General features: G+C 39.1%; 1 protein-coding gene across 3 annotated transcripts in view; it reads left to right on the plus strand.

Moving 5' to 3' along the window:
* NUP58 (nucleoporin 58) overlaps positions 1 to 27,458 on the plus strand; it is a 35,107-nt gene that overhangs the window by 1,202 nt on the left and 6,447 nt on the right. The window contains exons 2-12 of one of the 3 annotated variants that reach the window (XM_082859362.1): positions 3,189 to 3,331; positions 7,750 to 7,899; positions 8,525 to 8,662; positions 10,106 to 10,216; positions 11,909 to 11,933; positions 13,251 to 13,316; positions 13,635 to 13,809; positions 17,248 to 17,327; positions 19,332 to 19,450; positions 19,878 to 19,960; positions 23,129 to 23,330. In XM_082859362.1, coding sequence (XP_082715488.1) covers positions 3,189 to 3,331; positions 7,750 to 7,899; positions 8,525 to 8,662; positions 10,106 to 10,216; positions 11,909 to 11,933; positions 13,251 to 13,316; positions 13,635 to 13,809; positions 17,248 to 17,327; positions 19,332 to 19,450; positions 19,878 to 19,960; positions 23,129 to 23,330 — 1,292 coding nt within the window. The remainder of the gene's footprint in view (positions 1 to 3,188; positions 3,332 to 7,749; positions 7,900 to 8,524; positions 8,663 to 10,105; positions 10,217 to 11,908; positions 11,934 to 13,250; positions 13,317 to 13,634; positions 13,810 to 17,247; positions 17,328 to 19,331; positions 19,451 to 19,877; positions 19,961 to 23,128; positions 23,331 to 27,458) is intronic. The other 2 variants (XM_082859363.1, XM_082859364.1) reach the window with 2 other exon arrangements.

A 27,458-nucleotide genomic window follows, 5' to 3' on the forward strand; every position in this document is an offset into this window, starting at 1 on the left:
AACGCATTCCTAAGTAGTAGGCTCCCCTTTAGGTGGTAAGATAAATAAGTCCTGCTCTCCTGAAGCTTACATGAAAGATCGTAATACTTAATGATTCCTGCCAGCTTCTCAACCAGTAACCTTCTCCTGTTAGATGAAAACTGCTCCCATCACCTCCTACTTCGATTAGTTCTCTGGAATCCCAGTTGCTGTCTCAACTGCTTTTACATCAACTTCTTTTTTTTTTTTTTTTAACAACGTTGTAGCCAGATTTAAAAAAAAAAAAAAATTCCCATTGCCTCCCTTCAATGATTTTCCACTATCCTTGGAATGAAGTAAAAATAAACCTTACCATGGTCTGCAAGGCCCAGTCTGGAACCTCTTCAGACATCCTGAGCCCATCTTCTCATTTTTGTTTGCTCCAATTCAGTGATTCAGACCCAACTGTAAAAGAAAATAATAATAACATCTACAGGCATACAGATAAGTAACTGACACAGTTTCAGCGAAAGATACTACCCTTACTCTTTGATATTTTCTATGCACTTTGATATTTTCTTTTTTTTTTGGCCTGATATTTTCTATTCTGTTCCGTTTCCTTTTTTTAAAATGCTGGTTGTGAGCTATTAAATTGATTTTTTGCTCATCTCATGGGTCCTGATCTTAGTTTGAAAAACACAACTTGGGCTTTTTCTCAGTTCCTCAGGTGAAGGCCAAACCCCTTCCCACTTTAGGGCAGTTCCCTCTGCCTGGAATTGCCCTACCACCTCTTGTGCTGAGCTGATGCCTGCTTGTGGGACTCAGGTGCTTACATCGGAGGGAAGCCTTTTCTGACCTGTCAGTGTAGAGAGGTTTCCATCCCTTACCCTGTACCATAGCACTTATCACAGTTGTTTCAGTTCCTTACATTTTTTGTTGACTTCTTTACGCTCCATGATGGTGGAGATCTTTTCATGCTAGTTTTCCAGGAGACACAGTGGAGCTCAATATGTATTTGTTGAATGCATGAATGATTGATAAATCTCTTTCTCTGGTTGGAAACTTCCTGAGGGCAGGGCCTGAGTCTCATCTGCCACTCCGAGTCCCTGTGACAGTGCCTGGCAGGGCTTTTATAAATACTTGTTGAATGATTGAGTAAATGAATTATTAGCAATAAACTAGAAAAATGTATACATGCTGTAGAAAGGCTTGGGAAATTAATAAAAGGAGAGACGGTCTAACACCTGCCCATTGGAGTCCTGGTTTGGAGGCCTAACATTCTTTTGGTAAATGCACCTAGGTTAGGTTAGCTCGCAGGTCCACTGTAGGGCAAGATTCCATTCTTCATCTGGCAGGGTCTGCTGGCTTTTCTTCATCATGTCCTTGTTGAGGAGTTGACAGGTAATAGTCGTTGAGGCAATAATTGGTTAGGTCTGAGGTAGCTTTTTGTTTTTCTTTAAGTGAGTATTTCTGCCACAGAAATTTCTCCTTTGCTTCTCTGGTAAAGTAAAATTTTACTTTGATATATTTTCTTTGGTAATGTTTTCAACTTTATGAACTTGTGAAACACTTCATTGTATCTTTACTTATCTTAAATTGTCAAGAAATTTTAAATACTTTGTCTTAAAAATACATACTTTCACTGTATATCTTTTGTGTATTTATGGAATAGCAGTAAAAACATGGGATTACTGACTTGTTTGGGAGGAAGGGTAGCATAATAAACATTTCCTTAATTTGGTTCTTCATAATTTGCCAACAAAATGTTTCTTAAAAATACGTTTTGGTTCAGTTGTGCTTTAATTCTGGGTGAGACCTTGCAGCCCTGCTCTGCCAGCCCCCTGTGCTTATATACACAGAGGGGCACGTACACACGTGCTAATAGGGAAAGACACAATTTGGGTGCACCCTCTCCTTTTTCCTGCTCAGTGTTGATGACTGATTTCAGGTTCTCCTTCCTTGAAAACTCCTCCCTCTCCGCTGCCCTCACAGTGATTAACTGGCGTAGAGCCTTGTACATGATATGTTTAGTTGAATTTGTAAGTGCTCCTTATGGTAACAGTAGCAACAGCATTTATTGAGTGAAGTTAATTTGCCCTTCGTAATCTCTAAATCTTTACAAAAAATCTTAAGTGGGTACTGTTATTCCCATTTTGCTGGTGAGGAGATAGAGGCCCAGAAACACTATGTCATACAAGTACCAGCACGTTGGAGAGCTGGTACCGGAGCCTGGCCAGAGCAGTACTGCCTGCCCCTTCCATTGAAATGCCGCAGGCTTTGAAGCTTTTTTAAAAAACTGACATGCATTTCCGCCATGGTGTTTACGTCTATGTGGAAGGCCAGGGAGAGAAGTAATAAAGATACATATGTAGCATGAACGGGATTTCCCATTATGTTATACATGTTGTAATCTCGCTTAACTCTCCGACATAATTTTTGAAGTGTCAGATTGTCAAGATTTTGTGGCTTGTTTTCGTTTGTTCTACCATTTATAGATAGCAAATTTGAGCCTCTGCAGCTTGCTAAGAACAGTTGAAAAGCTGTAAACTTTGTTCACATCACTTGTTATTATCAGCTGCTCTTTTCTAAGCTTTCAGAACCTCTGAAGAGGGTTTCTGCTGATCTTACACAGTCTTTTTAGAGGGGAGCTTTGCTTTGCAGCTTCCTCGTGCCAGGGTATGTCTATTCTTGTCCCTCATCCCCATCCCCAGGGCTGGCGATACAGCAACAGAGAGGTGGTGGGGACAGCTTCGAGTAACGTTCCTATTTCTGGGCATGTCTTTATGTTAGCAGTCGGGGAAGAACAAATGAGCTTAGCAGTGTGAATTGTACATACATAGTTCAGAAGGAAAATGATCCGTATTTGTAGGATTTCCTATGGCTGTTTTAAAATACGCTAGCTTTCAAACAAAAACTGGTGAAAGCAGGATATATGTGATCTTGTTTATGATTCCTTGGCATCTGAAATCCTAAATGCTATAGATTCTGCTTTTCTTGAAGACTGCTGTTGCATTTTTTAAGAATAATTTTGTATGTGGATTTATTTTTATAGAGAACAGAAAAATATTTGAACGTGGTTGGTTGAAGGTGAGTTGTGATTACTTTTGTATCCTGTGGAGATGTGTGAGGTGCTTAAATGGAGAAATAATTAACCTCGAAGAGCTAACTTGCGTTTCCCTTAAATAAGTATTGGCTCTAGTAGACTTTATTTTGTGTTTTCTATGAACAAGCAGCCCTTCTGTGGGGCTCAGTCTTGGGAGCCTCGGGAGCACGGCAGCTCCAGTGACAGCACCTGCTCCTTCTGCTGGTTTCGGAGCCGGGCTCTTTGGATCTAAACCTGCTACTGGGTTCACTCTAGGAGGAACGAACACAGGTAAGGAGGGTTGTCAGATTCTCAGGGAGTGGGTTTGGGGTTTTCATTCTTTGCAGGTTCTGTCCTGTGTCTCCTCCCTTTACAAGGATCGTCACTGGTGGTAGACTTAAAAATGGTAAATACTGAGATGAAAAGGCAGACAGGGATGTGGGATCAAGGGTCAGAGATAGGGCCAGCCATTAGCTGTGACTGACTTCAGTGTAAGGAAGGACAACACACACATACATTTAAGAATTAAAGGAAATAAATCTATTTAAAAGTAATGAATTAAAGTAATTCAAGTTTATGTTAGGTTATGTAATGCAGTGTTTTATCTTGGTGAAGATTGAGTCAAGTTTACAATTTGGACATTAATTAATTTAGCATATGGGACAGTCAGCTTCCTTTTTTTTCGGTACGCGGGCCTCTCACTGCTGTGGCTTCTCCCGTTGCGGAGCACAGGCTCTGGACGCGCAGGCTCAGCGGCCATGGCTCACGGGCCCAGCCGCTCCGCGGCATGTGGGATCTTCCCGAACCGGGGCACGAACCTGTGTCCCCTGCATCGGCAGGCAGACTCTCAACCACTGCGCCACCAGGGAAGCCCTCCTATTTTGCTATAACATAATTTACATACCTAAGAGATGGTTCAGATTTTTTTATTATTAAAACAATTGTTGCACTGGGAAAAGGGCAGGAGGTAAAGGTTTCTGGTGGGCATTTCAATAATAAAAAGTTTTTTAAAAAAATACAGATATTTGGGCTTCCCTGGTGGCGCAGTGGTTGAGAATCTGCCTGCCAATGCAGGGGACACGGGTTCGAACCCTGGTCTGGGAAGATCCCACGTGCCGCGGAGCAACTAGGCCCGTGAGCCACAACTACTGAGCCTGCGTGTCTGGAGCCTGTGCCCCGCAACAAGAGAGGCCGCGACAGTGAAAGGCCCGCGCACTGCGATGAAGAGTGGCCCCCGCTTGCCGCAACTAGAGAAAGCCCTCGCACAGAAACGAAGACCCAACACAGCCAAAACTAAAAAAAAAAAAAAAAAAAAAAGTATAGCATTGTCTAGAGTCTGTGCATGTACTTTATTTCTGATATTTAATTAAAAAAAATACAGATATTTTGTTATTATAAGCCAGAAATATGCTTCACTGGATCCACCATTTTAAAAGTTTACTTCCTTATTTACCTCTGTTCTCTGCCCTCAGAGTCTCTTGATCTGTGTAACCACCTTTTGCATTGAGCTGCCAGCCTTGACTGCAGCACTTTCACAGCTACACAGAGACCGTGGAAGAACTGCAGGCGTAAACGTGAGACCAGCCAGTGTGCCTCTTGAGACAGTGCCGGTGTTTTGTTTGGACTAGCTTTTTTTCCTCCTTGCCGGATTTTGTCATAGGCAATAGTTGTTTGCATTTTACAACTCTTAATCCCTAATTGATCGAATTATACGCAGCCTATGATACGAGAACCAGTGCTATAGAAGGAATGCTGTATTAGGCAGTGGTTGTGGTGGAAGATACTGTGATATGCGTTAGTCTTACCAGCAGTGTCATCACTCACTGAGGGTGATTCCAAGTCTTGCCCTGTTACAGGCCAAAAGAATGCCATCTGCCACTGGTGATTAAAGTTTATTTCTCTTTTTGTCCCCAGGAATAGCAACAGCTGTAACTACAGGATTAACTGAGTAGGAATTTTTGAGGGAAGGTCCCAGATCTCTGGTTTTTCTACTCTTTCCTAATCTCTCACAGAGCTGGGCTATAGAAGAAACATATAAGGAACTGAATATAGATCATAGATACTGACTTTTCAAACAACCTTTCAGTATTTGACTATTTTTAAAAAATCGATGATTATGTAATCCTTTTTTAGTTCAGAAAAAAAAATTTAATACAGAATTGGCTTTTTCTGTCAAAATTTATTTCACATTTATATTTTTCAGTCATTTAAGCCCTTTTAGTGAAAAAAGGACCAAACTTTAGGCCAGAAGTCTTGGAATTAAGTGCTGGTTGTACCTCTAAATAATTGTGAGGCCTTAGATGGTCATATCTGGCGGCTTTTAGTTATCTGTCAGATGAAGGTATTGTAATCAAAAGGTTTTGAATTCCCTTCCCGCTCAAAAATATCATGGTTCTCTATCGTGATATGCTGCAGGGAATGTGGGTAACCAGGGTGACGGCACCTTGACCTGGATGCCAGGAAATGATGTGAAAGGACGAGAGGACAGTGAGGAACCGCAGTTAACGTGACTTAATTTAATTAAATGTAAACTTAAAATTGAAATAAATTAAAGATTGGTGAACTTTCCTCACTTAGATGCCGCTTACATGTTATCAACAGAAAGCACGTCTGTCTACCACCAAAGTTTCGGACAGGACTGGTTACAAGAGCGAGCAGTTGGATCCCGTCCTGAGATTTTAGAGCCTGTGCGTGTTTCACAGCACGTTACTCTGGCAGGGACTTCCACTTGTGGCGAGGACGATCCAGAAGCATAGTTTCTGACTTCTTTTCTCTGAGTGCCTTCAGGAGAAGCCAAAATGCAGGCCATTCATAATTTCTCCGTTTAGTAACTTAGCGTAACTACTAGTTCCTGGCTGTGGCCGGGAGTCTACACAATGCCTTGATCACTGAGTATCAGCGGAAGGTGGTGGAGGACCCTGATGAGGTCAGGGGCCGCTGGGTGCCTGAGCAAGACCTTCAGCCTGTTGTGAGGCAAAGGGAGCAGGCAGGCCGAGCGATGGGTTCTTGTGTCATCTGACATGCGCTCTAAGAGACGCATGAAAGGCACCAGGAAGGCTGAGGAGGAGGAGAGGAGTTGTTGATTGGCGGGGCAGGAAGCACTGTTCCAGGCAGGAGGGGAGAGCGCAGAGGCCAGTCGTCAGAGGATCCAGGGAAACAGGAAGGGTACTTTGCTCTTGGAGTTTAGGATTCTGAGGGTAGGCATGGTAGGAAGAGGAGATTGGTGGAGCGGGTTAGGACCACATAGGAAAGGGTTTTGGGTACCAAGCCTTTAGAATCTATTTTAAAGACTAATGTATAGACTTAGTGGGAACCTTAAGTCGGGGGAGTCGCCAGCATGTTATTTTGTTCTTTTTTAAAGTAACTGAGATAATTCCAAGAGTAGATTAGAGGTTGGAGGAGACTGATCGTGGAGGTTATTGTAATAGTTCTTGAGAGAGAGATGGCCTGAACTAAGGTTTTTGAGGATGTTTGTAATCCAGGGATATCTCTGAAGTAGAATTGACAGGACTTGTACTGATAGAATACAGGGGAGCAAGGGAATGTCAAGGATGATTATGATTTCTGGCTTGAGCAACCACATTGACCCTGGGGGATGTAGGAAATTTTTTTATAGGGAGATGTGTAGGGGTCCAGAGGGACATCCAGGTAGAGCTATAGCCTTTGGAGACTCAGGTAGACGTAGATTTAGACCCATGAACCTATAGTGAGATTCTGAAAGTGGGTGAGATGTTTCAGGAAGTGAGGGAGCAAGAATGGAGCCATTGGGAGGAGCATTTAAGAAGTGGACAGAGATACACAACTAGTACGTGTAAAGCAGATAGACAGCGAGGACCTGCTGTATAGCACAGGTAACTAGATTCAACATCTTGTAATAACCTATAATGGAAAAGAATATATGTGTGTGTGTGTGTGTGTGTGTGTGTGTGTGTGTATAAAACTGAATCACTTTGCTGTACAGCTGAATCGCTGTAAATCAGCTATACTTCAATTTAAAAAAAGAGGCGAGGGCCTCTCCGGTGGCGCAGTGGTTAAGAATCCACCTGCCAGTGCAGGGGACACGGGTTTGAGCCCTGGTCCGGGAAGATCCCACATGCCGTGGAGCAACTAAGCCCATGCGCCACAACTAATGAGCCCACGTGCCACAATTACTGAAGCCAGTGCGCCTAGAGCCCATGCTCCACAGCAAGAGAAGCCACCGCAATGAGAAGACCACGCACCAGAACGATGAGTAGCCCCCGCTCGCTGCAACTAGAGAAAGCCCGCGCGCAGCAACGAAGACCCAGTGCAGCCAAAAATAAGTAAATTAAAAAAATAAAAAGAGGTGAACCGAGGAGGGAGATGGACAGAAGGGACTGGAGGGCACTGACAGACACGGAAGCAGAGGAGGAGGATTTCAAGCAGCAGAGAAGATGTTTTAAATAGTCTTGGAGAAGAAGGACTGTGTTCTGTTGAGTGTAAAGGAGAGGAGGGGGAAGTGGCGTTTTAGGTGTATTTAGAGGTGGGGCTGAGATTGAGTTTCAGTATTACCGCATAGATTGGGTTTTCATCTTTAGTGTGCACCCTGATTTGGTGAATGGTTTTTCTCTCTCATACGTATATAAGTACATATACCTTTGGTCCATCTACGGAACGTAGACTTCTAGGCTCCTGATTGATGCCTGTGTAATACACATGCAGCTACGGCAAGCTGGGCTATTTTTTTACAGGCCCACCGGCCACCACCTCTGCGTCCACGGCAGGCTTCAGCTTAGGCTTCAGTAAACCCGCGGCGTCCGCCACACCGTTTGCGCTGCCCATCACGTCTGCCTCGGCTGGCGGTCTCACGCTCTCGTCCGCTCTGACGTCGACTCCTGCAGGTGAGGCGTGTCGGGGAAGGGTGGCATTTTCTGGTTGAGTTCTTATTTCCCTCGGTCAGTGAATGTAGGTATCCACCTTTGGTAAAGATAACTTCAGTTTGGGAGGATTTTTATTTCAGTCATTCAGCAGCGTTGACCTACTGAATTACTGGTTTGTGAAGATCAGCCTTGAGCATTAAAGCAGCAGAGGCCCTCTTGGAAGTTGGTCTCTTTACAGAGCAAAGCAGGGGAGCGGGTGAGAGGGCACACGTGAAACTCTTGATGTCTGCGTTGTTTTCAAGGCGCACTTCGGTGACAGGGAAGGGTAGAGAGTTTGCATAAACCTTGCTTGCCTTAGGATTCATCCGGTTTTGAGTGTGGAGCTGGTGGCCTGGGTTGAAAACTCTATTACTGTCTGGAGTCACTTACCTGATACCATGCTGGTATTAACCAAAGCCCTTATTCCTGTCACTGGTTTTTGCTTTAAAGGTACTATTTCTTTCTGTTCTTAAGTATGTATAATGTTAGCTTTAGTGAGTGGTTTTTCTCAAGAGCCAGGTTTATCGTGATGTCAGTTTTTAAGAAGGTGTCTTGTGTTTTCTGTGATGCTCGCGCTCTTGGGGGCTTACGGGCTCACTGTTTATAGCGTCCACAGGATTCACTCTGAGCAGCCTGAGTGGGACGGCAGCTGCAGCCACCACTGCACCAGCAGGCCTCTCTTTAGGGGGAGCCTTGACGGGTTTGGGAGGGCCGCTTTTCCAAAGCGCAAGCACGGCAGCATCAGGTAACTGTGATATTTACTCTCCAGAAGAGTAAATATTCATGTTTAAATTTACTGTCTTTGTTTTGGTCTTTTGAGCAGATCATGTGGTCTCTTGAACCTTTATGTTTTCCTTTTAGTGTAAAAACTGAATTATAAAATAAAGTTGTTCATACATTATTGCCATATTTTAGAAATGCAGTTTCTCAGCATTGACTGACTAGGTAAGGAGGCAAGAAAGAGCCTGTTTCTGGAGTCAGTAAACTGTTCTATAGAGAAATTTGTCTGTTTAATAAACGGCAGTTGGATAGTCTTGAATCGTTTAGCCTCTAAATTCACTGTGGCACAACTTGACCTCATAAGCCGGGTTCTGGGAATGGCTTTCTGTTATAGATGTTAGGAAAGGGTGTTAGAGTGCTTTGAAGTCAGGACATTAAAAACAAGTATTAAATGATTTTATTATAGTCAATTTTGTAGGTGTCTTCTAATAACCAAATCATTAGTTGACTATAACGTACATTTCTTTGCAGGATAAATAAACATCTTTCCCAAAGATTCCCATGGGAGCAAAACACAAAAATAATAGAAACAAGAGTTAGAGGGTAGTTTTTGTGTCTTGTTATTAAGTTTTTAGGTCTGTTCTGATTTTTGTTAGGCTCTTTGACACAATATTCAATGCTTACTTTATGGTTATGTTAACCTAAACGTGCCACTGATTTTTTAAAAATTCATAACATTCATTCAGCTGTGTTTTTTAACACATTCTCAGGATTTAAATCCAGTTTTCATTTATCCCATGCTTTTATCCAGTATATCCTGCTGTTTCCTGTTTTTAAAGTAAATAGCATCTTGTCTAAAAAGAACACAATTGTGTCAGCTTGAGAATGCATGGACTTATGTGATTGACCAGTGCAGGATCTTTGAAATTTTGCTTATTTTATTTATTTATTTTATTTATTTTCCCCCAGCTTTGTTGAGGTGTGATTGACTAATAAAATTGTGAGATATTTAAAGTGTACAACATAAAGATTTGACTGTATACATTGTTTCCCCCCCATCAAGTTAATTAACACATCCGGTACTACATTATTTTAAAAGTATAGAATTCCAAAGCATGATTGGAAGACAAGATGTATTCACCTGAAAATATGCAAACTAAAACTGCTTTGATAGAGAGGGTTTAAAAACAACAAATAAAATCGAGTATCCACAAATATCCATGAACAGATATATTCTGGCCGTTTTAATAAATAAAATCACATCATTCAAACTACATATACCATTGAATCCAAGCGAGATTATCAGTCTTTGTCCAAAGCATGCTCTAGACTTGTATCTTACTATATGTCTAAATCAAGAATGAAAATAATCTGGGATCCAACTTAAATGTATTTGAGTACTTTGGTCAGTGGGGAAATCATTATAAAGACTGAGGAACTTCATGAGTGGCATCTGGCTTGTTTGTAGGACTTGGACAAAATGCTTTAGGTCTGTCTCTGGGAACTGCAGCAGCTACTTCAGCTGCTGGCAACGAAGGCCTTGGAGGTATAGATTTTAGCAGCTCATCGGATAAAAAGAGTAAGTAATGTTACTCTTAATTTCACATTCTAACAGTCCTGTTTACGGAACTTAAATTCCTATGTCTGGAAGATTGTTAGTTAAATATTCAATAGTAAAGGTATTATTTTTAAGTTTGCATTATAGTTCACAAATTTTGTGTGTGTTGTGCATTTAAGATTTTATTTTTGTAGACAGATTTGTATGTGCATATGTCTTATGTAACTATCTTAATGCGTGTTTTAATATGCATTTTAAAAATCGGGACCGTGTACATGTTTTGTAACCTGTTCTTTCTCGTGTAATATATCACAAGTTTTAGTCAGTGTCCGTAATTCTTTACAAATATTTTAATGCTGCTTAATGTCAGTTTTATGAATGGATGTGTCATCGTGCAGTCAGCCACCATCCTGCGGTTAGTGTTTGTTTCCAGATCTTCGCTCTGGGAAGCGTCACTGTATTGGGTATCCTTGTAGAGAGAGGCAACATAGTATGGTAGTTAAGTGTCGGCTCTGTAGCTGGTTTGCTGGCTGCAGGTCCTGGCTTAGCTGTTCACAGGCTCTGTGACCTTATTCAGGCTATCTCGGTGCTTTGTAAAGTAGGGGAAGTAACAGTCCCTGCTTCATGGGGTTGGTTTGAGGATTGCTGTTTGTAAAACCTTAGGAGAGCCAGGCACACAGAAGATGCTGTGTGCTTTTATTATAAATTTTGTTCATATTTTGGTTATTTCCTTAGGGCAGATACCTAGAAATCGAATCATTGGCTTATAGGGAGGGACATTTTGGAGTCTCTTGGCATATATTGTGAAATTGCTTTCCAGAAAGGTTTTACCGCTTTATTTACTCACCAACCAGTATGAAAATGCCCTTCTTGCTGTGCTCTTGGCATGCCTAATATTCTTTAAAAAATCTTTTCCAACCCAAATTCATTTTGCAGTTTTTTTGTGGTTGTTGGTTCTGTGTGTGTGATCTGCTTGTTGTTTGTTTCGCAACACCTATTCTGTTTCTGATGAAAGCATGTTTGGCTGGAGCGCGTGCGTACACACTGCACTGACTGCTTGGAAGAGCTTGGAATGGCATGATGCATGAAGTTGTAAAATATTCAGTGTCCTGTATCTGTATAGGGATTTCAAAAATTGGACATGGGTTTTATTGTAGGAGATACTTGTTTTAAAGAGTGAATTACTATCCTAAAAGTTGGTAAAATCCTTTTAATCTTAGAAAATTTGGATTTATTTCTCTTTGAATGAAAAATTTTAAACATAAGGTCCTGTCTCTTGTTTTTACTTAATTTTCTTTGTAGTAACTCCATAATTCAAAAAATAGCCTTAGATGTTTTAGCAACTTATTTTTTTTTCTCAGGTGGAGCAGCCTGTTAAGAGGGCCTTAAAAAGTGTCAGATAAAGCTCTCAGGAGTTAAACTCCTAGGCAAGAAGATTTTTCAGGGAAGATAGTTGAAAAAGGAAGATTCTTGCCCTTGAAAGAAATGGATGCACATCAGCTACATAACTGTGTTCATGTGTACATAAACATGTCTGTAACATGCTGTGTTTAGAGTTCGTGACAAGTCGTGACATCACCTGCTGTTTAAGAGGCATTCTAAGAAATCCTTAACAATTTTTATTTATACCTTAGTTTGTGTTAACTTAAAATTTGTATTTGGAATACATTGATAAATAACCTATTTTTACACGAAGCTTCTTGAATTTTCTAGGTGATAAAACGGGAACAAGACCAGAGTAAGTTTACAGTTTGACTTTTAAAATATTTTAATTAAAGAGTTTTACTTATTAAACTATAGGCCAATGTATGGTTGGAAGTAAATGGAACCTTATGGGTATGTAGAAGAAAAATTCTTTTAAAGTTTTTGTCAAAAATAAAATAATAAGCATAGGCTCTGGAGAGATTATGGAAGGTCAGATCTTTAAGAAAATTTATAACCATTTATTTCTAGGAAATAGTTGGCTTTTCCCCTAATAATATAAATAAACACAAATATATGTATGTATCTTTTTAACTTAGTAAATGTTGAACAACTCATGGAACTTTACTCTTGGAGCACCTTTTATTTATATATACAAATTAAAAATGTATATATACTGTTTATTTTATATATAAATTACTGTCCCAGCACCATTCACTGATGTTGAAGAGGGAGAATAGCCTCCATGTACGTCATATATACATTTGAAGATCATTATTTTCTTGCCAATTGTATTCTCACATAATTTCTATTACATTAAATAAAACATTTGTAAGTAAATGACGAAGCTCCCGCCTCCCAAACATCTTGTGTGTATTTGTTACGTAAAGGGGGAAGCAGCGAGAGCCTGCCGTTTGCCCAGGGTTATGTCCCCGAAGTTGTACAGATCTGCGGCTCCCGCCATTACAGCCCAGTTACATTTATTCCTGTCTTCCTTAAATAGTCATCAATCCTTTAAGCTACTCCTAGGTCTTATTTTGTTGAAGAACAGATTGACGTTGTAAAATATTGTGAGCAACTCATTGTGAGAAGTTTTTCAGACTTCCTTTAGTGAATGCTGTAATATTTTTGAACTGAATGAAAAGTCAGTCATGGAATTTTTGAGCTGGAGGAGCTTAGATTAATATTTCATCCCGTCTGTAGTATTTTCTTATTTTGTTCTTGAACAATTTAGTCAAATGCATCTACGTGTACTTATAATAGATGCCAATCTCCTTAGAAAAGAAACCTCCATGTCAGATGAATTGTTAGTTATTTTGTAGATCATGAAGTTTATTGTGCTTTATAAAGAACTTCAAAATCATCCAGGAAGACTGTAAATGGGGGAATATTTGCTCTGTTTTCTTGTATCTTAACACATACTGTTGTAGAACTCAGCTGTCAGCTTTTTTTTCCTAACATCTTTATTAGAATATAATTGCTTTACAATGTTGTGTTAATTTCTGCTGTACAACACAGTGAATCAGCTATAGGTATGGAAGACCTAAAGAGACATTTCTCCAAAGAAGATATACAGATAGCCGTCAGCTTTTTATGATCTCTGGTATTAATGCACCTGTGGCATCTTTCTTAGGGATAGTAAAGCACTGAAGGATGAGACTCTACCTTCTGTCATCTGCCAGGACGTGGACAACCTGCAGTAAGTGTGTGAGGTGTCATCAGTAGATGAATCAGACTGGAGTGCTGGGAGGTGTTTCAGGGGGACCCTCTCCTCCTCCTAAGTGTTTTAACTTGGGGAGCATTGTGGTGCTTTTAGAAATCAGGGAGAACACAGAACAATGGAATTAAATAAATAAAGGAATTAAAATTCTGTGACTGCCATTCTGTGAACTGTAGGTGAATTTTTAATAGTTGCTTCATAAAACACTTGGACTTAAAACTCTCACCAGCCTACTTTTTTTTCTGTATAAAACCAAAGGTGTATTTTTTTAAAACTGAGTTTTATTTATTTTTTTAGGAAATTTGTGAAGGAACAAAAACAAGTCCAAGAAGAAATTAGTAGAATGTCTTCAAAAGCAATGCTTAAAGTGCAGGAAGATATTAAAGCTCTGAAGCAGCTTTTGTCATTGGCTGCCAGTGGATTACAGAGGAACACTCTCAATATTGACAAATTGAAAATAGAAACTGCTCAGGTAAACTGTCATTTCATTGTAGGATTTTTGTTTGTTTGTTTTTCAAATAGAAATATGTCTTTTTAAAATTATGAAGTTTCATACCGACATGCTATAAGAAAACCGTACAGCGCATATACTTTTAAATTACTATACTAATAGTTACTGGGTTTTATTGAGTATTTACTATGTATGAGGCAGTATTCTAAGCAATTTAGATATATTAACCTAGTGTTTTTTCACAACAGCCCTGTGAGGTAGGTACTGTTATTACCTCAAACAAGAAAACAGGAGAGCTTTGTTTCTAAGAGCGTAGGTTCAGACCCTGGTGATCCAGCTCTAAGCTTATGCTCTGACTGCTTTGTTTCACAAGCGTGCCTGCTGCCTAAATTATTATATAATACAAGAGGGAAAGACACATTTTTTTAATCTGTCAGTTGTTAAATATAAATTATATCATGCTTTATAGATATTAAGTTCCAGTGACTTGCTAGTTTCGTTAGGTCTTAGTTAATAAAAATGGTAATGAGGCTAATACCTTCTGTCACTAATGTCTACTTGCTTCTTGTCCCGGTGGTATAATATATAACGTAAAATATCTTCTTTACATCAGCGGGGAAGAATAGTGATAGATGATTTACTTGTTTTATATTTCACAGTTATACAGTATACTTGATCTGATCGTGGCAATCTAGAAATCTTTCCCTAAAGTTTTCCCTGATCTGTTAATGAACTTTATGTGATATGCCTTTTTAATGGGTTTATCAGGGTGCTATGCTCTTCATAAATTAAGTGATAATATTTTAAGTAAAAATTTTTTAAGTGCTTTGTGTCTTTTTATTGAACTGTAATTGACATATAACGTTATTACTTTTAGGTGTACAGTATAATGATTCAATGTTTGTGTATGTTGTGAAATGATGACCACAAGAAGTCTAATTAATACCCATCAGCACAAATAGTTACAATTTTTTTTCCTCTTCGGATGAGAACTTTTAAGATCTACAGTCTTAGCAACTTCCAGTTGTACATGTAGTGTTGTTACCTGTTGTCACCAGGCTGTAGGTTGTATCCCCAGGACTTATGTATTTTGTATATACAGTGTAGTGTTGTTACCTGTTGTCACCAGGCTGTAGGTTGTATCCCCAGGACTTACGTATTTTGTAACTGGAAGTTTGTACCTGCTTATGTGTCTTTAAGTCAACTATTGGAGAATACTTTGTGACATTTTTAATAAATGTGTTACCAAAAAAAAGCTAATCTAAACTATGATGCTTAAAGAGGATTCAAAGGCTTTATTGTCTGCTTTCACGTTTCCCGGTCACTTACAAATGCTTTGGTTAAATATGAATAAAGTATTCCCCCATGTTTCCTTCCCACTTATTCTTCCCTTATCATCAGGTATTTCAGGTATCAGAATTCCTAGGAGGAACAGAATGTTACTTAAGCCTTTAGACTGTGGAGAGTGTTTTGACTCTGATGAAACATTATAGGAAATTCTAAATTTCATGTGTGAAATTTTTATGAAATTATATGCACAAGGTCATTATCAAAGTAATAGAGGAGGCAAACTCAAGGGAAAAAAATGAACACAAGAATGGGAACCATTGTAACTCTCACACTGGGTGATTCCATCCACAAGCACTTGTGAGACACTTGTCACATAACCAGACTTGTCTTTCAGAGACAAAAGGAGAACTCCAAAGTACTAAAGTCTCGTGGGGCAGGTGAAGTGCTCAAAGACTGAGAGAGAAGAGGGTGGGAGTCAGGGGTTCCCTTGAGGGAAAATGGCTTCTGAGTTGCGTTGAGGAAAGCTCATATGAGGACTCAGAGGGGCTTGCTCTGTGGTTTCTCTTATTTCAAATACACAGGGATTCGTGCTCTACCCACAGTCTCGTGAATTGCCAGTTGAAACAGAAACATTCTGACTCCCTTAGTGAAGGAGTTATCCACCTTATTAAATCCAAAACCTTTTGTTCAAAGAAAGCCTTTCTGGGAAATAAAAGCAATTCTGAGGTAAGGAGCAGCGTTGAGGTTGTGAAGACCAGAACCTTATGGAAGCGAAGTCTTTCACATGCCCCGTTTGGGGGACATCACTTAAGAGTTCAGATAAGTTGCGTGGTTAATGTTTTCTATGGGCAGGGCAGGTGCCACGTGGTTCATTGAAGTTATATTGCTGAATCCACAAATTCAGAGAACCTTTTTAAGTATCTGTTATGTGCAGAGCACTTCCTCTGGCATTTGGGATCAAAATGCTTACAGTATCCTAGGGAGAGTGAGCTAAAGCACTCACGTAAGTGTTCCAGGGACAAGACGTGACGGAGTGCAGTGGGCTCAGTGGGTGCTTCCAGCCCCCCTCCGGAGCAGGATGGAGCGGTAGTGGCACACTCAGAGTTGAGCCTCTAGAGCTGCGGCGGTGGTTCCCAGGCCGCGAGGAAGGGGCAGGGTGACGGGGAAGGTGCGGAGGCAGGAAGAGGGCGTGTTGGAGGACCCGCAGGCTGTTAAGCGTTACGGGAGGGGGCCCCGCCAGTGAGACCCAGGCGCGGCTCAGCGCTGGGCAGTCCAGGCTCTGGGCCCGTGTCCAGAATCACAGGACGGAAGGCTGAGGTGGAGGGTAACACGGAGGTGGAAGGGACAGTAAGAGACCGTTAGAGACTTCACAGCTGGGCAGTAAAATGAGGGTAGAAAGTTGCTGCAGGAGACATAAAGTTAGGATAAGAGACTTCTTTTTAAGTAAGGGAAACTTAAATAGACGTTGAAATAGAGGTTGCAGAAGCAATGAAATGATAGGAATGTGGAGTGTAAGTGGGTTAGACGCATTATGAGTCTTGAAAAACCATTGGCTGGAAGATAAGAGTGGCACTGCAGAGGAGTGGAAGGGAGGTTAAGTGTGTGAGGCATACAAAATTGGGCCCCTTGACTCAGGTCTCAGGTCTTCCAGCTACATGGCCTTGGGCAAATTACTTAATGTCTCTGTAACTTCGTCACCCACTTTATAGAGTTGTCACTGAGGAGTGTCCGTGATAATAGAAGGGGAGCCTGTAGCACAGGGCTTGGTACACAGTAAGTAAGTACCCAGAATGTTAACTGCTGCTGTCATCAACCTCAGGATTATTACTACTACCTTGCTTTTTTTAAATAGTGTTTTCTATAGTTGTATTATTACAGATTTTAAAATAGTAACACCGTCTTTAACTGTGGATAAATTGACTTCACAAATCCTACAGGAATCCATGGTTTCTTAAAATAGACCATAAATTTATTATAAAGTTTGTAAAAGTGTAGTTTGTCTTGCCTGGAAGGAGGTTTTAGCACCTTGTAAAGTGGCTTCATCCATAAGTTCTCACAGCATATGAAGCTCCAGGAATGGCGTTGTTGAAGTTTCAGTCCAGAGGTAGTTGGTATTTTTAGCCTAACTTTTAATTGGCTTTTTCTTTTTCTTAACCTCTATTATATCAGGAGTTAAAAAATGCTGAAATAGCTTTAAGAACCCAGAAAACACCACCTGGACTCCAACATGAGAATACAGCTCCTGCTGAGTAAGTTAAACACATGTTTCTCTCTTTGAAAAAGCAGAACAGTAAAAACAGTATACAGGGTAGGGATTTTTAGTTTACTTTGTAGCAAGTCTGGGCACCTTATGTGGATTTTTAAATTTAATTCTCATCATAACTCTGAGAGGGTGTATCATCCCCATCTTATTGAAGGGTAAGTGAAGGCTAAGGTCTGAGCTTTTACCCACTAGTATGCAGTTGCACTTCCTGTTACTTACAGGGTCTGTTCCACTTGATTACATTGTGCAGATAGTAGAAACTTATATTTATACCCATAAGGACTTTCAATTAAAAAATACTTTATGATAGTCCCTTCCTTAAACAGGGCATACTAAGTATAGTTTAACTCTTTCACGTATTTCCATAACTTTTATTTGCATACATAATAAATCTTCAGGAAGAAAAATTACAAAGTGTAGATAAGTGAACCTGAAAAACCCGCCTGTACCCAGCTTGTATATTCATGTGGTTTCCATGCATGTGGTATATGTCTTGCCTGTGTCGTGCAAGAGAGTAATAGCTCATATTCTCAAATGCTTGCCATGTGCCGCACAGCGCGCTTGGCCCTTCACCTGCTGTATCTGCTTTCCCACAAACCCTCCACAGCTGTCACATTCCAGTATTAGAAATGAGGAGCCTGCAGCATGAAGAGGAGAGTCCTGAGCTTCTGCGCGGTAGGGGTCTGGTTGACTCCTGGCCCCTCACCCTTTTGTTTTGTTTTTTCTTTTTATTATAATTTCAGATTTACAAAAAAAGTTTCAAGAATGAAACAAAGAATTCTCATGTATCTTCCATCCAGATTCCCTGCATGTTAACATTTCTACTGCAGTTTCGTTCCTTGCTCTCCATATGTGTAAATACATTTTCCCCCTGGACAGTTAGGGTTGTTTGCAGACATGATACCCATTAATGCTTGAGTACTTTAGAGTGTATTTCTTAAACATAAGGATATTCTCTTACGTAACCATAGTACAGTGATCAAAATCAGGAAATGGACAATAACAGCGATACTCCTGATATCTTATTCGGATTCGCATGGGATGAGCTCCTTCGCTGGACTTCCTCAGTATTTTATTCTGCTGTCTTGTTCTTCATGCTGCCATCAGAGATAATTTTGAGATGGGTTGAATTGTGTGATTTTCCACTGTGAAAAGCTTTCACAGTTCCCCATTTCTCGTGGAGTCGTGTTCAGACTGCGTTTTGTGCTATTCAAAGTCCCTTTTTATCTTTCTAGCATTCTCTCGTTAAATTTATCAGAATAGTGATTATAATTACGTACTCTTTCTGTAGCACACTGTAGTGTTTTCAGATTATAAATATCAGTAGTATTTCAGATTATAAACATAAGAACTGTAAGTATTTGGCTGTAAAATCTAGTTGACAATTGCACGGGTTTTTTTGAACTTTTTCTTTTGAATTTTAGACTTATAGAAAAGTTGGAAAAATGGTAGTACAAAGAATTTTTTTATATCCCTTACCTGCTTCCCTTACTGTTAACATATTACATAATCATAGTATAATTATCAAGAACAGGATTAACATTGGTACTATATTAACCAAAATACAGAACTTATTTGAATTTTACTGTCTTTTCCACTAATGCACTTTTTCTGTTCTAGGATTCTTTTCACACTGGATTTAGTTGTTATTTCTCCTTAGTCACTTCCAATCCGTAACATTTATTCAGTCTTTCCTTTTCTTTGATGACCTTGACATTTTTGAAGAGTATTAAGTTATTTTGTAGATTATCCCTTAATTGGTATTTTTTCATGATTGGAGTAAGGCTGTGCATCTATTTTTCATACCTTGATAACTTACAAGTTTGGGTTTTTGTTTCAATAATACCTCTGTCACTTAAAGATACATTATGTCATCAGACTATTTCAAAGGCCCTACTTAAATAAACAGGGGCATATTTTTGTTGGAATTTTGAATATAAAGGAAACAGTGTTTTAAAACTGATCTGACTTGGTAAATGTTATCGTATAGCTACTTCAGAATCCTGGTTCAGCAGTTTGAGGTGCAGCTCCAGCAGTACAGACAACAGATTGAAGAACTGGAAAACCATCTTGCCACCCAAGCGAACAATTCACACATCACCCCTCAAGGTAATATGCTTTCCGTGGTAATTTTTTTTTTAATAGCACTGTTTTTTCAGTTAGAGAGCTTAAGCTGTTATATAGTCGATATTCTAGATTATTACTAGTAGTTGTCTTAAACTGCCATAAGACAATTTCCTTAAAAGTCCTCGATTAGATCTTTATTTCCTATAAATATAAAATGCTTTGTTATGAATTATTATGATGTAATGGCAGATGTCCTAGGGCACCCCACCCACCCACCCCGCCCCCCAGGTTACTGATGGAGGAATCCTTCTCTCAGTCTGTTCTGCTGTCTTCTCTCATCCATGGAAGTATTGGTGTAGTTTATTCATCCTATACATTAACTGTACCAAAAATTGGACTCAAGTAATAGAAAAATAATATCGATTGTGTCGTATACATATTTGTGTGATAATATGATTTTCTCTTATAGATTTGTCAATGGCTATGCAGAAAATTTATCAAACATTTGTAGCTTTAGCTGCACAACTTCAGTCTATTCATGAAAATGTGAAGGTAAGTTCTCATTGCCTGTTCATCTATCTGGACAGCTACACCCAAGTGAAGTATTTATTTGTTCATTCACAGGACAAAAGTATCCATGCTTACTACAGAAATAGCTAAAATTATATGTAAGTGAAAAAGACTAAAACTAAAATAATCCAGATCACGCCCAGACACAACCATGGATGAGATCTTTAAAAAAAAAACAAGATCCAAGTGTCCTATGCACTCTGTTATTTTAACTTTTTTCATCATTGTGAACCACATTCCACGTTCATACACACACTTCTTCACCATCATCTTTAGTAGTCAGGATTTCACTGCATGTGTGTACGTAGTCTGTGTAACCCGTTGTCTTCTGTTGGACGTTGGGTTGTTTCCATCTCTTTTAGTTTATTTCTGTAGAAAGTAAACAGTCTTAGTAGCAAAATCATGTCTCACTGCTTTAATTTTATGTGTGTTTTAAATGTTTATTGATCCCTGCATAAAAAAAAGCTTGCTAACAACATTTGTCCCTTCTAAACACAGGAAACTGTATTTATTAAAATAATAAAAATAAAATAATTTGTCACTGAATATTTTGAACCTTGTGTAATATGTTCATTTTTAGAAATTATTTGGGTGAAATGTTAATATACGTACACTTTTTCCATCAAGCAGATATAATTAAAAGTCTTTCTTGGAGTTACGTATAGTCGGAGAAAACCTTTAAAATTCAAAGCATCCAAGCCTGGGTCTAAATCAATCCCTAACTGTAATAGAATTCCATGGAGATTACCAGTATTTTCATTTTTATTTTCACTTGATGCATGGTAATAGAATTTTTTTTAAGTGAACCTCTGAAATCATACATTTTTGAAGTGATAGCATACTTCAGACCTTTTGCCTTAACAGATTTAAAATTTTAAACCAAGTCTTTAAAATAATTTAGTTTTAAAGGAGGAATTTTTATTAAATTCTCTTGAAACTTTGTCTGCAATAAGTGTTTAGTTTTTTAAAGTGCTAAAGGTGATTCTCTGTTGGCACTTTGAAGTCTGTGTCCTGCAGATGTTTTTTCCCATTAAGTTCTATTATGAAAGTTTTCAAATACACACAAAAGTAGAGCACTATTATAATGAATGCTCACGTACCCACCACCCGACTTGGGCCTTTATCCAGATCCTGCTGATGTTGTTTTATCAGTTCTCCACACATGCTTTTTTCCCCTGGAGTATTTTTTTTTAATTAATACTTTTTTTTTTTTTTTTTTTTGCGGTACGCGGGCCTCTTACTGTTGTGGCCTCTCCCGTTGCGGAGCGTAGGCTCCGGACGCGCAGGCTCAGCGGCCATGGCTCACGGGCGCAGCCGCTCCGCGGCATGTGGGATCTTCTTGGACCGGGGCACGAACCCGTGTCCCCTGCATCGGCAGACGGACTCTCAACCACTGTGCCACCAGGGAAGCCCCAATACATTTTTATTTTATTAAAAAATTTTTTTCATTGAAGTACAGTTGATTTCCCTGGAGTATTTTAAAGGAGATCTGAGACATATTTGTAAATATAGATGTGTTTTCAATGGCAGTTTCTTCTCTCTGGTTTGAAAACTACCTTTTTCGGTAACAGGGCCATAATACAATGAGACAGCGATTTGCACAAAAAGCTCCAGTTCATGTTGGATAAACTTTACCTGAAATTTTGACCTACTCCTTTTTTTAATACACATCCCAAGAACCAAAGGATGTTCCATGATCAGATTTGACATTTATTTTCAGCTGCGTTTAGTAAACTGTAATTTCTAGACTTGTTCACCTCTTATAAGAAGTGTTTTTTTTTGTTCCTTTTGTGGTGTTATTAACAACACAGATAACCTTTTGAAACAGGCTTGAGTCACCTGGTCAGCCAGGCCTCCACAACATTAACAAAATTAGCCGTAAATTTTATTAATTCTGTAGATAATGGCTGGTGTCAGTTTTTTGTGTTTTTTTTTTAAAAACTAAATGTCTTTTTTAAGTTTCTAAGATAGGTCATTATTTCCCATTATCTGACGTAGAACTAAAATTTATGGGCTATTGATGTCACACGCTGCATGGTATGTGCTTGTAATTGCACAGAAAGAGGGAGGATGCGTTTGGGGGAGATCTATTCTCGTAAGCTGTGGTTTCTGATGTCACAGACCCACTTCTGAGTGTATTTCCCCAGTTTCCAGCTCTTGGCAGGCCCACTTGCACACGTTGCAGAGGTGGGAGAGCTTGGGACTGGAGCATGATACACTGACGTCCACACGGAAGGAGGCGATAGCTTTCAAATGCTGGAAATACCTGTCACAACCCAAAGCCTCATGTTTAGTAATTTCCTGTAAGAACAGGTTGGAAATATGAAAATCTTACGTCTCTTCAAAAGTAATATAAAACTGATCTAAACTAAGCTCAACCCTTAAAGTATTTAATAATTCTAAGGTGAAACAGAATCCTTCCTATTAATGGCCTTAATTAAGGCAAATGTTGTATTGGGTAATCCAGCCCACTTTATGAACTTGGTAATTTTTCTTTCTTACTCTGAAATTATAAACTCTCTGTTTTCTTTTCCCCCCAGTTTGGTTACCTAAGCTCAACATGAGTTATTCTCATTGTAAAATAAACAATGTTGAGCAAGTAAGAGCCCTCTTTATACCCTCCAAACTCTCTCTGCTTAGGTGATGTCTTATTTTAGTATGTGTCACCCATGCCTTTTATTATTTATTTATATATACCGATAAAAAAGGTATTTAACAAATACATATTTAGTGGGCTTTTTTTTTTTTTAAAGCTCTTTGAATCTAAAAGTTATCCAAAGTTTGGCCTTTGGAGGGGAAATTTTCATGAGAAACTGGAATATTTAATATTTAAAATGGAATTTTAGATATTACTTTGCTTGTCTAAAAGCTTAGCTAACTTATTTTAAAGGGGGCCTCCTGAAGCCAGAATATGTTAGGCAGTTGATCGTAAAGACATATGACTGAAATAGGGAACACAGTATACAAAGGTGTGATAGAACTCTCCGATCCATCACTCAGGTCCTTCTGATTTGAAGGTTAGGTGAAGTGTGTAATGTTGGCAGTGTTTTTGATCTGTCTTTGCTAACTTATTTCATGGTTATGTTCATCCTTATATTATCCAAGTCAGCACAAAACTTGATTAACCTTTTCTTTTTTTCATTCCTGTAGGTGCTCAAAGAACAGTACCTTGGCTACAGGAAAATGTTCTTGGGAGATGCTGTGGATGTGTTTGAAGCCAGGCGAGCAGAAGCCAAGAAGTGGCAGAATGCGCCCAGAGTCACTACTGGACCCACCCCTTTCAGCAACATGCCAAACGCAGCAGCCGTTGCCATGGCTGCAACACTTACACAGCAGCAACAGCCTGCTACAGGTCTGAATGCATTCAAGTTATAGCTTCTTACTGTTAAAATGCAGAGAATTTATGTGCATTTTTATGAGTCTTCCTTTTGTGTTAGCACTGAAGAAATTTCTCTGAGTAGCTGTTCCAATACAGTCTAAAAATTGTGATGGACACAATTATAAACCATATACCTGATAAAAATGCAGGGTAGTCTTAGCAATAATTATACATCAATTAGATACTGAATATTGTGAATTAATGTTATTTGCTGTATTGCTATAAATGCCCTTTAGAACATGGTGTTCCACTACTGAATTACATTTAAGAGCAACAGATTCTAAAATTGTGACTGTATTGTGTATTGTTCTAAAGTCAGAGGTAAACCAGCCATAGGTTGGCATTTTTCGTACCTGATGCTGACGGGTAGTGTGCTCTCACATGCAGTGGTTACAGAATGCCCACACTCAGGATGAAGTATGTCTTTATCGACTGAAGTTGTGTTGAAGATCAATAGGTTTGTTTGATCAGAGAACAGGCCTTCTTAACCAAATTTGGAAGAAGGTACATGCTAGAATTATTTGTACCTTTTCAAAATGAACAGAACAGTGGCAAGAGCAGGAAAAAATGTTATGAGATGCTTTGGATTATACATGAAGAAGTATGAGCTGGGAGGTTGAGCAGATGAAAATAACTGGTGAGATACTGGAAAGCAGATAATTTTAGTCCATGGTTTAATTTCACTTCTTATGAGAAGAGAAACATTTTTGTGGTCTAGTTCTGCAGTGTTTAGTTTGGTCTTGTGTCTTTCAGAGCTGATTACTTATCTTTTTACTCCTGCAGTCCCTATTTTGTCAGGCTTGAAGTGTGACAGAGAAATGTAGTCTTAATGGATACTGATTGTTTTTTTACTTGTTCATGAATTTTTGCGTAGCGCTTATTAGTTATTCTATAGCATGTGTGTTTCTGAGAGTTCCTTGTAGTCCAGTAGTAACTTATAGTACAAAAAAGTAAAAAACGTACATCTCTAGATTGCGTTCAGGCTGCCTCTACTAGGGAAGCATTCTCTGGGTTTCACTGTTGGCAGTTTAAAAAATTGTTCTTCACATTTGGAGATGACAGAATTGACTTACCATCAGTAAATGGTTGATGATGGATTTATGCCAAACCCTCCGCGCTCCATGGCTGGACCCATGTGAATAGTGGCTGACATAAGGACTGTGTAGTAGTTCTCTAGCTGGCTGGAGTACAGGGTTGCGTTCTCCAGTTACAGAGGGAAAAGAAGTCACTGTGGAGTTGGTTCCTATCAGGTCATTATGGGATGGATAGATATCAAATCAACCCCATAATGACGGTCATCAGTTCTCATGATTATTTACCCAGCTCATCCAACCGACTACAGCACCAGTTTACTTTTTAGGGTTACTATTAATCCCAAAATAGATCAGAGAAGCAGGATTTGGTTAGGTGTTCTTTAAACATAAGGGATTTCTATTCTAATCAATAAAACTGGAGAAAAGTCAGTTAACTGCTGTGCTGTAAGGGAATTTAATTATGTTCTGCGGTGTACAGCTAAAATTGAGGCAGAACCACCTGTCGGATTTTTGTTTTATACACTTTCTTACGTAGGCAGTTTTGAGAGGTTTGTAGGTTTTCACTCTCACATTTTGGGCTCGTGGGCATCTGAAGAAATACGTTCATTCTGTATGAGTGCCTCCTATGTGCTAGGCTCCAGGGACGTAAAGGTGAACAATAGGCATACAGTCTTTGCTCTCTGTGGTGGTGGAGAATGTTAGCTGAGTTTAGAGTCATCATCTTGAAGAGCCTTTTGCTCACGTGCTTCAATTTTTTGTGGACTTTCACCAGGCTTTGGGGAAACTGACTCCCTTGTACATTCCCTGCAGTTGTGAAGCCCACATAAGGGCTTTCTAATCAGGTGGCAGGAATTGTAATTTATTAACTTAAACAGTCTTACAGTGTTTTCATTTTGAGTTGTATGGATTTTTGGAACTGAGAAGCCAAACAATAGCGATCATTTTGTATCGTCTTCTTGTTTCCCACCTGTTTCTCTAAAGGTCTCGCATGCTCCACAGCCCATCCCTTTCTGTCTCTCCCCGTCAGGATTAGCTATTTCAGTCCTGTCACCACTAGAGTGAGACGCAGCAGCTCCGTTAGATGCATGCAGCCCATTAGAAATGCCCCTCTTTATTGCATTGTGCTCTGTACCCAGTGACTTATTCCTTCTGTCCTGTGACTGATGAAATCTTTTTAAGTGCCAGTAACAAATTGTAAAGACCATCTAGATGAATCTGGATGAGGCTTGTGTGCTGTTTTTACACAGCCCTGTTGGTGTGTGAAAGGTTTGAGTTGTCAGGGGGGGATTTGCTTCTATTTGCATATGGATTCTTGACTTTTTAATGTAAAAAAGCAGGCAGCTTCTTAGGCTGATACCTTCTGAAGGTGCTTTCTGTGTAGTCTTTCTTGGAGGTGGAAGTATGGACATAAGTGACTTCTTGAACCTTCTTCAATGTCTTTTAATGAAAAAAAAATATGATAGAACCTAGGCCTGTGTGATTTGTGGTTATTGCTTCTGAAGGCTGAAGAGAACTGATGCCAAACTCCACAGGCTACTTATGTATGAAATAAGCATCACCCGTGGATTGCATGACGGCAGATCTGGAGTGCACTTGTCCACCAGTGCTTCTGAAGCCTCTTAAAAAGCTTAAGACATTTACGTTAGGCTTTTCGGTATAATTTTAACTTAGGATAGATTGTTTTAAGCTAATGTACTGGGATTAAGTTTTGCTGTTGTGTTTTGACACTTTTAAAAGTTCTTGATGTTTACATAAAAAGACTTTTCTCATATGACTTAGCTGCTGTTTTTAAGGAGAGCTGAGACATTTTGTTAGGAATTCCTACCTTCTAGCTTTTAAGTGTATGTTTGGACGTTTAAGGTGTAGTGTTAAATAGGAAACTTCTTCATTTTACTTCCTTGTGGTTTTATGATTTTGTTATATTTAATAACCAAAGGACATTCCCCGTTAAATCAGTAAAATATTTGAAATTGGGGAAGACATTTTTTGTTTTTTAAGGAAAGTTATTATTTTAAAAAATATGACTTAGGAATAACCATGCTAGTGACATTAGGTATTTTGAGTGATCATTGAAAATTATAAAAAAATTTTAGCACTTTAGTCCTTTTCCTGTGAATGCAGTTTTACTTTTAAGAAAGTAGAATTTATTCTGGAAAATATGAATTACAGTGCTAAACTTGATTTTGTTGTGTGTGAATATATTATTCAGTAACTTTTGTAAAATGTTACTCTACATGAAGATTTCACTTTGGGCAATCATTGGGATATGTTACTACTAACTTGGTTTTATTTATGGAACTAAGAGCCTCTCATTGAATGACTAATGACTATTCAGATTTTAAAACAGATTTCTTGAATTGTTTACGTAACATTTGCCTGAAGGATGTAGATTCTGCTTTCTAATAGTGAAAATAATTTATATGGTGGCCAGAGTGTAATATATGCTGATACTTTGGCATGGGAGATATTTATCATGAGTTTTTACTATTAAAAATGTTATACATTTGCCTACTAGTTTTATAAATGATGTTGCCTTCAGAATTTGTGTGAAGGTACAAAACTCAAAATATCATGTACCTGTTGTGCAATGGAAAGTCTTGTCATCGTTAGAGTTCTTGATTACCTGGATCCTGAATATTAATGACTAGAGTTGCTCTTAAAAGCAGACCCGCACACAACACGAAGCATGTTACTTGAGTAACTCTTGGGACTTGTAGGGCTGAGGGCTGTGGTGTGCATTATGCTCTAGGGTCTTCCACCAGCAGTGCCTCCTGTGAACATGTGACACTTAAGTCTCTCAATGTTAAAGAAACTGGACGTGTGTTTTCTACATATTACTCTCATTAGAAATAAGAGGGTAATATGCTTAGTTTCTTTTTCCTGTAGTAACATTTTACAAAAGAGCTGCTAGGCAGGTATTTTATTCTCAAACTGATCTCAAACTGGATGTAAAAATTTAACTCTTTTTTAATTTATTTTGTAATAGTGGTGTAAGAACTCTGGCTGCTGTTAGTCCTTATTCTTTATTTCTTGGGTAGAAGCTATTGGGAAAGTCCAGTTTCTGTCC

Source organism: Leucopleurus acutus, assembly GCF_964270905.1.
Source record: "Leucopleurus acutus genome assembly, chromosome: 18".
In the NCBI taxonomy this organism is placed as follows: Eukaryota; Metazoa; Chordata; class Mammalia; order Artiodactyla; family Delphinidae; genus Leucopleurus; species Leucopleurus acutus.